The sequence below is a fragment of the Oncorhynchus masou genome, chromosome 3, assembly GCF_036934945.1.
Source record: "Oncorhynchus masou masou isolate Uvic2021 chromosome 3, UVic_Omas_1.1, whole genome shotgun sequence".
NCBI lineage: Eukaryota > Metazoa > Chordata > Actinopteri > Salmoniformes > Salmonidae > Oncorhynchus > Oncorhynchus masou.
In genome coordinates this window covers 57,695-71,161 of record NC_088214.1, presented here as the reverse complement: position 1 = coordinate 71,161, position 13,467 = coordinate 57,695, and the positions used below count along the sequence as shown (strand labels likewise).

At 44.6% G+C, this 13,467-nt stretch overlaps 1 protein-coding gene across 2 annotated transcripts in view; it reads left to right on the top strand.

Annotated features, from left to right (window-relative positions):
- The window catches only part of stam (signal transducing adaptor molecule (SH3 domain and ITAM motif) 1), a 45,753-nt gene extending 32,327 nt beyond the window's left edge, over positions 1–13,426 (top strand). For both annotated transcript variants that reach the window (XM_064928604.1, XM_064928595.1), the window contains 4 exons: positions 247–301; positions 668–815; positions 8,470–8,579; positions 8,810–13,426. In XM_064928604.1, the coding sequence (XP_064784676.1) occupies positions 247–301; positions 668–815; positions 8,470–8,579; positions 8,810–8,987 (491 nt within the window). In that variant the 3' untranslated portion in view covers positions 8,988–13,426. The remainder of the gene's footprint in view (positions 1–246; positions 302–667; positions 816–8,469; positions 8,580–8,809) is intronic.
- The last annotated feature ends 41 nt before the right edge of the window (positions 13,427–13,467 follow it).

Here is a 13,467-nt window from a genome sequence, read left to right as displayed (position 1 = left end):
TAGTTAGCTAGTTTGTCATTCTTACCCAACTAACACACTAGCTGTAAGAGTTAGTTAGTAAGAATGACTAACTCCTCTACAGCTAGGGGCTAAGACTGACTGGCTAACTCTTGCATCTAGTGGGTAAGACTGACAAACTACTGTCATGAATTATTTATTTAACCCGTTTCTTAAAACACTGGTTGCATTTAGAATGCACTATACAGTTACAAAACATTACATAACATTGTTTCTTGTTCTGCTAAGGTGCCTGCAACCAGATGTGTCCCCTCATTGATCAGAAGCTTGAGAGCACTGACAGGTACGGTATTCAGCTTACACCTTACTGACTGGTTGCTTGGTTGACTGACTGACTGGTTGCTTGGTTGACTGACTGACTGGTTGCTTGGTTGACTGACTGACTGACTGGTTGCTTGGTTGACTGACTGACTGGTTGCTTGGTTGACTGACTGACTGGTTGCTTGGTTGACTGACTGACTGGTTGCTTGGTTGACTGACTGACTGGTTGCTTGGTTGACTGACTGACTGGTTGCTTGGTTGACTGACTGACTGGTTGCTTGGTTGACTGACTGACTGGTTGCATGGTTGACTGACTGACTGGTTGACTGACTGACTGGTTGCTTGGTTGACTGACTGACTGGTTGACTGACTGACTCCTGTGTTTCAGGAAGCATTCAGAGCTGTCAGAGCTGAATGTGAAGTTGATGGAGGCTCTGTCTCTTTATGCTAAGCTTATGAATGAGGACTATGCCATGTACACAAAGCTACAGACCCAGCAGTACTACATGCATCAATCTGCCAACACAGCACAACAGGTAGGTCACTCATCTCTCTCTTTCTTGCCCTCCCTCGTTCTTTCTCAAAATGCGGCCCACCAATGCGCGGTAGAAAGATAAAAATGTATTGCTAGTTCCCGAGTGGTGCAGTGGTCTAGGGCACTGCATCTCCGTGCAAAAGGAGTCACTCAGTCCCTGGTTTGAATCCAGGCAGTATCAAATCCGGCAGTGATTGGGAGTCCCATAGGGCGGTGCACAATTGGCCCAGCATCTTCCGGGTTTGGCCCGGGGTAGGTCATCATTGTAAATAAGAATTTGTTCTTAACTGACTTGCCTAGTTAAAATATAGGTTCAATTAAACACAATTTATAAATGTATTTTAAACATTGTTGAACGAAAAGTTTTCTCTAAGGAAAAGAGGGGGAGTTGGCTACAGAACCTGTATATGAAAGGCTGTGGTAACGTGGGAGGGTTGAGAGAGACTACAGAACCTGTATATGAAAGGCAGTGGTAACGTGGGAGGTTGAGAGAGACTACAGAACCTGTATACGAAAGGCAGTGGTAATGTGGGAGGTTGAGAGAGACTACAGAACCTGTACGAAAGGCAGTGGTAACGTGGGAGGTTGAGAGAGACTACAGAACCTGTATACGAAAGGCAGTGGTAACGTGGGAGGGTTGAGAGAGACTACAGAACCTGTATACGAAAGGCAGTGGTAACGTGGGAGGGTTGAGAGAGACTACAGAACCTGTATACGAAAGGCAGTGTTAACGTGGGAGGTTGAGAGAGACTACAGAACCTGTATACGAAAGGCAGTGGTAAAGTGGGAGGGTTGAGAGAGACTACAGAACCTGTATACGAAAGGCAGTGGTAACGTGGGAGGGTTGAGAGAGACTACAGAACCTGTATACGAAAGGCAGTGGTAACGTGGGAGGGTTGAGAGAGACTACAGAACCTGTATATTTTAATTTGGTAAATCAGCTTGTTTCTTAACCAGGCACTAGAAGGGTGGTGGTGACTGGTTAGCTACAGGGAAGTAATTACTGACGTAGCAGACGACTACCACCAGTTTGATAGTAGTAAGAATGAAATACAGCTATTTGACAAGACCACCTTCAACTTTTTAATGAGGTAACTTTTGGTATTCAGAACCCTTGACTTGTTCCACATTTTGTCCTTATTAGAGGTCGACCAATTATGATTTTTCAACACCGATTATTGGAGGACCAAAAAAGGCCGATACCGATTCATCGGCTGATTTAAATAAATATATATATTATTTTCTCTTCATTTTTTTGTAATAATGACAATTACAACAATACTGAATGAACACTTATTTTTAACTGCATATAATACATCAATAAAAATCTATTTAGCCTCAAATAAATAATGAAGCATGTTCAACTTGATTTAAATAATGCAAAAACAAAGAAGACAGTAAAAGTGCAATATGTGCCATGTAAAAAAAGCTAACGTTTAAGTTCCTTGCTCAGAACATGAGAACATATGAAAGTTGGTGGTTCATTTTAACATGCGACTTCAATATTCCAAGATAAGAGGTTTTCGGTTGTCGTTAATATAGTATTTATAGGACTATTTCTCCCTATACCATTTGTTTGTTGGCATTTGTCAAATGCCTTTGACTATTGGATGTTCTTATAGGCACTTTAGTATTGCCAGTGTAACAGTATAGCTTCCGTCCCTCTCCTCGCCCCTACCTGGGTTTGAACCAGGAACACATCGACAACAGCCACACTCGAAGCAGCGTCGCTCCACAAAAGCCCCAGGCCTTGCAGAGCACGGTGAATAACTACTCCAAGTCTCAGAGCGAGTGACGTTTGAAATGCTATTAGCACACACACAGCTTACTAGCTAGCCATTTGACATCGGTTACACCAGCCATTAGGCTGATAGGCTTGAAGTCATAAACAGAGCTGTGCTTGCGAAGAGCTGCTGGCAAAACGCAGGAAAGTATTGTTTGAATGAATGCTTACGAGCCTGCTGCTGCTTACCATCGCTCAGGCAGGCTGCTCTATCAAATCATAGACTTAATTATAACATAACACACAGAAATACGAGCCTTTGGTCATTAATACTGTCGAAAACAAAACTTTTATTTCAGTGAAATACGGAACTGTTTGGTATTTTATCTAACTGGTGGCATCCGTAAGTCTAAATATTATTTTTGTCATAATTACGTAACATTCTGGCAAATTAGTTCGCAATGAGCCAGGCTGCCCAAACTGTTGCATATACCCTGACTCTGCGTGCAATGAACTCAAGAGAAATGAAACAATTTCACCTGGTTAATATTGCCTGCTAACCTGGATTTCTTTTAGCTAAATATGCAGGTTTAAAAATATATACTTCTGTGTATTGATTTTAAGAAAGGCATTGGCGTTTATGGTTAGGCACAGACATCCAACGATTGTGCTTTTTCTGCAATTGTGCTTTTGTTAAATCATCCCCCAGCGTTGCATCGATTATATGCAACGCAGGACGCGCTAGATAAACGAGTAATATCATCAACCATGTGTAGTTATAACTAGTGATTATGATAGTTTTTTTTTATAAGATAAGTTTAACGCTAGCTAGCAACTTACCCTGGCCTCTACTGCATTCGCGTAACAGGCAGGCTCCTCCTGGAGTGCAATGAGAGGCAGGTGGTTAGAGCGTTGGACTAGGTAACTGTAAGGTTGCAAGATTGAATCACCCGAGCTGACAAGGTGAAAATCTGTCGTCCTGCCCAAGAAAATTGTGCTGTCTGGTTTGCTTAATATTAGGAAGTTGAAAATATTTCTACTTTTGATACTTAAGTGTGTGTGTGTGTGTGTGTGTGTGTGTGTACACATAGTCGGAAGAACAAGTATTTGATACACTGCCGATGTTGCAGGTTTTCCTACTTACAAAGCATGTAGAGGTCTGTAATTTTTATCATAGGTACACTTCAACTGTGAGAGACTGCATCTAAAACAAAAATCCAGAAAATCGCATTGTATGATTTTTAAGCAATTCATTTGCATTTTATTGCATGACATAAGTATTTGATCACCTACCAACCAGTAAGAATTCCGGCTCTCACAGACCTGTTAGTTTTTCTTTAAGAAGCCCTCCTGTTCTCCACTCGTTACCTGTATAAAAGACACCTGTCCACACACTCAATCAAACAGACTCCAACCTCTCCACAATGGCCAAGACCAGAGAGCTGTGTAAGGACATCAGGGATAAAATTGTAGACCTGCACAAGGCTGGGATGGGCTACAGGACAAGAGGCAAGCAGCTTGGTGAGAAGGCAACAACTGTTGGAGCAATTATTAGAAAATGGAAGAAGTTCAAGATGACGGTCAATCACCCTCGGTCTGGGGCTCCATGCAAGATCTCACCTCGTGGGGCATGATTATGAGGAAGGTGAGGGATCAGCCCAGAACTACACGGCATGACCTGGTCAATGACCTGAAGAGAGCTGGGACCACATTCTCAAAGAAAACCATTAGTAACACACTACGCCGTCATGGATTAAAATTCTGCAGCGCACGCAAGGTTCCCCTGCTCAAGCCAGCACATGTCCAGGCCCGTCTGAAGTTTGCCAATGACCATCTGGATGATCCAGAGGAGGAATGGGAGAAGGTCATGTGGTCTGATGAGACAAAAATAGAGCTTTTTGGTAAAAACTCCACTTGCCGTGTTTGGAGGAAGAAGAATGAGTACAACCTCAAGAACACCATCCCAACCGTGAAGCATGGAGGTGGAAACATCATTCTTTGGGGATGCTTTTCTGCAAAGGGGACAAGATGACTTCTCCGTATTGAGGGGAGGATGGATGGGGACATGTATTGCGAGATCTTGGCCAACAACCTCCTTCCCTCAGTAAGAGCATTGAAGATGGGTCGTGGCTGGGTCTTCCAGCATGACAACGACCCGAAACACACAGCCAGGGCAACTAAGGAGTGGCTCCGTAAGAAGCATCTCAAGGTCCTGGAGTGGCCTAGCCAGTCTCCAGACCTGAACCCAATAGAAAATCTTTGGAGGGAGCTGAAAGTCTGTATTGCCCAGCCACAGCCACAGGTGCGGACTCCGGCCGCAAAACCTGAACCTATAGGGGAGGGTCTGGGTGGGTGTCTGTCCATGGTGGCGGCTCTGGCACGGGACCTGGACCCCACTTCACTACAGTTTTTCTCCGCCTCATTGTCCGCTTCCGTGGCCTCTTACGAGCGGCTACTCTCGCCGCCGACCTCTGACTGGGGACCCTAGAAATGACAAGTGCTCCCGCCGGGCAGGCGGGAGCAAATGTTGGGAGAAGACTGAGAGACAGCCTGGTGTGGGGGGCTGCCACCAGAGGGCTGGTGCGTGGAGGTGGCACCAGATAGACCGGACCGTGCAGGCGCACTGGAGCTCTTGAGCACCAAGCCTGCCCAACCTTACCTGGTTGAATGCTCCTCGTAGCCAGGCCAGTTTGGCGAGGTGGAATAGCCCGCACTGGGCTGTGCTGGCGAACCTGGGACACCATGCGTAAGGCTGGTGCCGTGTACGCCGGCCCAAGGAGATGCACTGGAGACTAGATGCGTAGAGCCGGCTTCATGGCACCTGGCTCGATGCCCACTCTAGCCCGGCCGATACGAGGAGCTGGTATGTACCGCACTGGGCTATGCACAAGCACCGGGGACACCTTGCGCACCACCGCATAACACGGTGCCTGCCCGGTCGCTCTCCGGTAAGCACGGGGAGTTGGCTTAGGTCTCCTACCTGACTTAGCCACACTCCCCGTGTGCACCCCCAAGAAATGTTTGGGGCTGCCTCTCGAGCTTCCAGCTGCGCTGCCGTGCTTCCTCCTCATACCAGCGCCTCTCCTCTTTCGCTGCCTCCAGCTCTGCTTTAGGGCGGCAATATTCCCCTGCTTGTGTCCAGGGTCCCTTGCCGCCCAGAATCTCCTCCCAAGTTCATCTCTCCAGGTATCGCTGCCTCTCCTGCTGTTGCTGCCTCTACGGGGAGTGTGGCCAAGACTTTCGTAAAAAATTGTAGACCTCCAACAAATCTGGTTCATCCTTGGGAGCAATTTCCAAACGCCTGAAGGTACTACGTTCATCTCTACAAACAATACTACTCAAGTATAAACCTCGTGGGACCGCTCAGCCGTCATACCACTCAGGAAGGAGACACATTCTGTCTCCTAGAGATGAACGTACTTTAGTGTGAAAAGTGCAGATCAATCCCAGAACAACAGCAAAGGACCTTGTTTTAGATTAACTGTCTTCAAAGTAATGACTCGGGACGTCGGTTTTGATATGAAAGCTTCTTTTAGTAATAATACTTGTTCACGTTACATTTAATAACTTTAGATTCTACAGAGCAATGCCGGTAAGATGCTAGCGGAAAATCAGCTTTATCACTTTGCACCTGCACATAACTGGCGCGTTCTCTCTCATTCCTGTCACAAGGCATTCTGGAACTTGCAGTCAAAAGCGTAATTCAATACTAACCAATACAATTACATATGTAAATAACTGTAAAGAAATATATTTAGATACAGCTCCATGAATTAACTTAAACATTAACTCTAACACATTAAAGTTACAACACCTTGTAAAGATGCTGGAGGAAACGGGTACAAAAGTATCTATATCCACAGTGAAACAAGTCCTATATCGACATAACCTGAAAGGCCGCTCAGCAAGGATGAAGCCACTGCTCCAAAACCGCCATAGAAAATCCAGACTACAGTTTGCAACTGCACATGGGGACAAATATTGTACTTTTTGGAGAAATGTCTTCTGGTCTGATGAAACAATAATAGAACTGTTGGGCCATAATGTGACCATCGTTATGTTTGGAGGAAAAAGGGGAGACTTGCAAGCCGAAGAACACCATCCAAACCGTGATGCACAGAATCCAATAAAATGTTATTTGTCACATACACATGGTCAGCAAATGTTAATGCGAGTGTAGCGAAATGCTTGTGCTTCTAATTCCGACCATGCAGTAATATCTAAAATGTAATCTAACCTAACAATTTCACAACTACCTTATACACACAAGTGTAAAGGAATTAATAAGAATATGTACGAAAAAAATATGAATGAGTGATGGCCGAACGGAATAGGCAAGATGCAGTAGATGGTATAGAGTACAGTATATACATATGAGATGTAGAGTTTGTAAACATTATATAAAGTGGCATTGTTTAAAGTGGCTAGTGATACATTTATTACATAACATTTTTATTATTAAAGTGGCTAGAGATGAGTCAGTATGTTGGCAGCAGCCACTCAATGTTCGTGATGGCTGTTTGACAGTCTGATGTCTTTGAGATAGAAGCTGTTTTTCAATCTCTCGGTCCCAGCTTTGATGCACCTGTACTGACCTCGCCTTCTGGATAATAGCGGGGTGAACAGGCAGTGGCTCGGGTGGTTGTTGTCCTTGATGATCTCTTTGGCCTTCCTGTGACATCGGGTGGTGGAGGTGTCCTGGAGGGCAGTTTGCCCCTGGTCCGGTGATGTTGTGCAGACTTCACTACCCTCTGGAGAGCCTTACGGTTGTGGGAGGAGCAGTTGCCGTACCAGATGGTGATGCAGCCCGACAGGATGCTCTCGATTGTGCATCTGACAAGCTGAATTTCTTCAGCCGCCTGAGGTTGAAGAGGCGCTGCTGCGCCTTCACCACGCTGTCTGTATGTGTGGACCATTTCAGTTTGTCCGTGATGTGTACGCCGAGGAACTTAACTTTCCACCTGTTCCAGTACTGTCCCGTCGATGTAGATAGGGTGCTGCTCCCTCTGCTGTTTTCTGAAGTCCACAATCCTCTCCTTTGTTTTGTTGACATTGAGTGTGAGGTTATTTTCCTGACACCACAATCCGCGCGCCCTCACCACCTCCCTGTAGGCCATCTCAGCATTGTTCGTAATCAAGCCTACCACTGTAGTGTCGTCTGCAAACTTCATGATTTGAGTTCGAGGCGTGCATGGCCACGCAGTCATGGGTGAACAGGAAGTACAGGAGGGGGGATGCTTTGCTGCAGGAAGGACTGGTGCACTTCACAAAATAGATATCTTGAGGAAGGAAAATTACGTGGATATAGTGAAGCAACATCTCAAGACATCAGTCAGGAAGTTAAAGCTTGGTCGCAAATGGGTCTCCCAAATGGACAATGACCCCAAGCACACTTTCAAAGTTGTGGCAAAATTGCTTAAGGACAACAAAGTCAAGGTATTGGAGTGGCCATCACAAAGCCTTGACATCATTCCTATAGAAAATGTGTGGGCAGAACTGAAAAGGCGTGTGTGAGCAAGGAGGCTTACAAACCTGAATCGGTTACACCAGCTCTTTCAGGAGGAATGGGCCAAAATTCACCCAACTTATTGTGGGAAGCTTGTGGAAGGCTACTCGAAACGTTTGCCCAAGGTAAACAATTTAAAGGCAATGCTACCAAATACTAATTGAGTGTATGTTAACTTCTGACCCACTGGGAATGTGATGAAAGAAATAAAATCTGAAAAAAATAAATCTCTACTATTATTTGGAGGTTTCACGTTCTTAAAAAAAAGTGGTGATTCTAACTGACCTTAGACAGGTAATTTTTACTAGGATTAAATGTCAGGAATTGTGAAAAACTGAGTTTAAAGGTGTTTGGCCAAGGTGTATTTAAAACTTCCGACTTCAACTGTATATATATATCTCTAGTATTCTGTGCTTGTTCCCCCAGGTGTACCCGGGTCAGTCTGGAGGGTCCTATGGGATGAGCGGTCCAGGAGGGGTTCAGCAGGGATACAGTGTTTCTCTGGAGCAGCTACAGACTGGCCAGCCAGCACCCAGGTGACTGTCCTAACAACCATTCACACACACACACACACCTAACCCTAAAGGGATCTTCACAAATGGAGCTGATGGAAGTCCGTTTGCTTTGCATTCCAAAAATTCAAAAGCACAAATATACATAACTACATAGAGAGCGACGCTAACAGACATCCGTCAGCTCCGTTTGGGTAGACTTTACCTACTGTAGATCCTTTAACCTGCTGTGTGTGTGTGTGTGTGTGTTCTAGTGATGTCCATATGTACATGGGCCAGCCTCCAGTCTACAGTCCAGCTGCAGAGGCCTTGTCCTACCAGCCTCCAGCCAATCAGCCATCCGGCTACAGCTCCATCCCCAACCCTGGCCAGAGCCTTCCACACCCACCTGACACACAGCAGCACCCCTACCCCGAGAAGGCTCTTCTATAGAAAACACTACGCACACTACGCCACACACTACGCAACGCTACACGCTACGCCATGCTACACGCTTCTACACACCATGCCACGCTACACGCCACGCCACACCGCGTTACACGCCACACACACATTACGCTACGCCATGCTATGCCATGCTATACTCCACACTATACCACGCCACGCTACACGCCACGCACACACGCCATGTTCACACTACGCCACACACCCACACTGCAAAATACACACGCCACACACCCACACTGCAAAATACACACGCCACACACCCACACTGCAAATGACACACGCCACACTGCAAACGACACACTACACATACAGGTACACATTTACAGATACACAAGTAGACATGGACACATTCTGCCTACTCTGCCATTTCATCTCTCTCTCTGTCTCTCTCTGTCTCTCTCTGTGTCATTTAATCTCACTCACTCACCCTAAAAGAGCAGAACCATGAAGCCCGTCCAGCATATGAACAGACAGTGATGTTCCACATCATGAAGAGAAGCAGCAACTTGTTTAACTTTTCTTTTTTAAAGGAAACTGACAATGTTATGCTACTTCATTCTTTCTTGTCATTGCATCATTTTAGAAATACTAAAGATGAGAAAATAGTGAAACAGGCAGACATTGTTTAAATGTACTGTACTGGTGATGTACTACAGTGCATTCGGGAAGGTATTCAGGCCCCCCGACATCTTCCACATTTTGTTACGTTACAGCCTTATTCTAAAATTGATTAAATTACTTTTTCCCCTCATCAATCTACACACAATATCCCATATTGACAAAGAATAAACAGGTTTTTAGAGAATTTTGCGAATTTATAAAAAAAATGGAGACCTTATTTACATAAGTATTCAGACCTTTTGCTATGAGACTTGAAATTGAGCTCAGGTGCATCCTGTTTCAATTGATCATCCTTGATGTTTCGACAACTTGATTGGAGTCCAAATACAATTGATTGGCCATGATTTGGAAATTGCACACACCTGTCTATATAATGGTCCCACAGTTGACAGTGCATGTCAGAGCAGAAACCAAGCCATGAGGTGGAAGGAATTGTCTGTGATGCTCTGAGACAGGATTGTGTTGAGACACAGATCTGGGGAAGGGTACCAAAACATTTCAGCAGCATTGAAGATCCACAAGAACACAGTGGCCTCCATTTTTAAATGGAAGAAGTTTGGAACCACCAAGACTTCCAAGAGCTGGCTGTCCGGCCAAACTGAGGAATCTGGGAGAAGTGCCTTGGTCTGGGAGGTGACCAAGAACCCAATGGTCACTCTGACAGAGCTCCAGAGTTCCTCTGTAGAGACGGGAGAACCTTCCAGAAAAACAACTGTTTCTGCAGCGCTCCACCAATCAGGCCTTTATAGTAGAGTTGCCGGACCGAAGCCACTCAGTAAAATGACAGCCCACTTGGAATTTGCCAAAAGGACTCTCAGACCATGATAAACAAGATTTTGTGGTCCGATGAAACAAAGATTGAACTTTTTGCTTGAATGCCAAGCGTCACATCTGGAGGAAACCTGGCACCATGCAGCAGGGACTGGGAGACTAGTCAGGATCGAGGAAAAGATGACTGGAGCAAAGTACAGAGATGAAAACCTGCTCCAGAGTGCTCAGGTTCTCAGACTGGGGTGAAGGTTCACCTTCCTACAGGACAATGACCCTAAGCACACTGCCAAGACAACGCAGGAGTGGCTTCAAGGCAAGTCTCTGAATGTCCTTGAGTGGCCAGTCAGAGCCCAGACTTAAACCCAATCGAACATCTCTGGAGAGACCTGAAAACGGCTGTGCAGTCGACGCTCCCCATCCAAGATTGAGAGGATCTGCAGAGAAGAATGGGATAAACTCCCCAAATACATGTATGCCTAGCTTGTAGAGTCATACCCAAGAACACTTGAGGCTGTAATCAATGCTATAAGTGCTTCAACAAAGTACTGAGTAAAGAGTCTGAATACACAGTTTTTTTTCTTTGTCATTAGGGGGTATTGTGTGTAGATTGATGAGAAGAAAAAATATATAATCTGTTTTATAAAAAGGTTGTAACAACAAAATGTGAAAAAAAGTGAAGGTCTGAATACTTTCCGAATGCACTGTATATTATACTAGTGAGACATGCTGTACTAGCCATATGAAATGGTCTAGTACATTTATACTCTACTGGTACTATATACTATACTAGTCATATGATATAGTACATATATTCTGTACTGGTGACACATACTGAACTAGTCATATGGTATAGTACATATGTACTGTACTACATCATGACTAGTGCAGTAAAAATATATACATGCATACATACACACTACATGACCTAAAGTATGTGGACACCTGTTCTCTCGAACATCTCATTCCAAGCTCATGGGCATTAATATGGAGTTGGTCCCCCGTTTGCTGCAATAACAGCCCCCACTCTTCTGGCTTTCCACAAGATGTTGGAACATTGCTGCGGGGACTTGCTTCCATTCAGCCACTAGCGCATTATTGAGGTCGGCACTGATGTTGGGCGATTAGGCCTGGCTCACAGTCGGGGTTCCAATTAATCCCAAAAGTGTTCGATGGGTTTGAGGTCAGGGCTCTGTGCAGGCCAGTCAAGTTCTTCCACACCGTTCTCGACAAACCTTTTCTGTATGGACCTTGCTTTATCCACGAGGGCATTGTCATGCTGAAACGTGAAAGCGCCTTCCCCAAACTGTTGCCACAAAGTTGGAAGCATAGAATCGTCTAGAATGTCATTGTATGCTGCAGCGTTGATTTCCCTTCACTGGAACGAAGGAGCCCGAACCATTATTCCTCCTCCAACCAACTTTTCAGTTGACACTATGCATTCGGGCAGCTGTTTTTCCTCCTAGAAGTTTCCACTTCACACTAACACCACTTACAGTTGACCGGGGCAGCTCTAGCAGGGGAGAAATTTGAGGAAGTGACTTGTTGGAAATGTGGCATCCTATGACAGTGCTATGTTGAATGTCACTGAGCTCTTCAGTAAGGCCGTTCTACTGCCAATGTTTGTCTATTGAGATTGCATGGCTGTGTGCTCAATTTTTCTACACCTGTAAGTAATGGGTGTGGCGGAAATGGCTGAATCCACTAGTTTGAAGGGGTATCCGCATATTTTTGTATATGTTGTGTGTGTACTGTACTGGTGATATGTACTGTGCTAGTAATATGATAGTGTGTGTATAATATAATGTACTAGTGAATGAGATAGTATATGTACTAGTAATATTATATAGCATATATAGTGTCCTGAGTGTTTGTCTGTCCAGGTCTGATGGTGTGTGTGTGTGTGTGTGTGTGTGTGTGTGTGTGTGTGTGTGTGTGTGTGTGTGTGTGTGTGTTTCCCGAACAAAACAACAAGCAGCAATTGCCCCTGCTCTCCTGGACATGTGAACACATGTCCCTGGGGACATGAAGTACACTACTCTAGAGCAGAGCATAATGAGGCAGCCCTATGAAGCTCGGGCCAAAGTACTGAACTATGTAGGGAATAGATTTCCATTTGAGATCCGCCTCCAGGGATCTGACTAATTCTGTTGTTGTCTTTAAGCTTCTCTTGCAGTGTTAAATTGATAGTTTTTTTTATTGTGCGTTTTAATTTATATTTGATTATTGTTATGCTATTTTACATGCACAGTACTTTACAGAATTTGTCATGATAGAAAATGAATGTGATGTCCTTCCTGATTTTAGGTCTATATTTAAATAGCTCATAAGTGTTCTCATTTTAACCCTTTAGATCCAGGAGCTGCTGTTCATCTCAATGTATTTATCTAACCTTAACTACCCCTTATAGACTGGCCTCTGACTGTATTTATCTGAAGTAGAATCGAGCAATAGGTCTGTGGATGAAGGTTATGTTTATACAACTAAAGAATCCTGTCATTTCAAGTCTGGGGAATGTCGTCTACTGTGTTGTCTTCTACTTCCCCCTAGCTCTGATCCATATTGTCACTATGTTCTCTACTGCCCCTAGCTCTGGTCCATATTGTCACTACATTCTCTACTACCCCGGAGCTCTGGTCCATGTTGTCACTACATCCTCTACTGCCCCCTAGCTCTGATCCATACTGTCACTACATGCTCTGGTCCATGCTGTCACTACATTCTCTACTGCCCCCTAGCTCTGGTCTATACTGTCACTACATAGTCTACTGCCCCCTAGCTCTGGTCTATACATGCTCCGAGTATCAGGGATGTAACAGACCTTAAGAGGATATAAAGCCCATTGGATCAACTGACAGTAAAGTGTAGCATCAATCTTCATGCCTGGTTTAACTGTCATTTAATAGGATCTCTATGGGTTTACCTTTCAAACATGATAGTTGTAAAGGTTCTGTTAAATGTACCCAGCTGTTTAATATTTACTATTTTAACCATGCTTATTCATTGGTATTCACAATAAAACTAAAAGCCAAATATCCAGAGTATTGTGGTTTACTATATCATTTCTGTATGACTG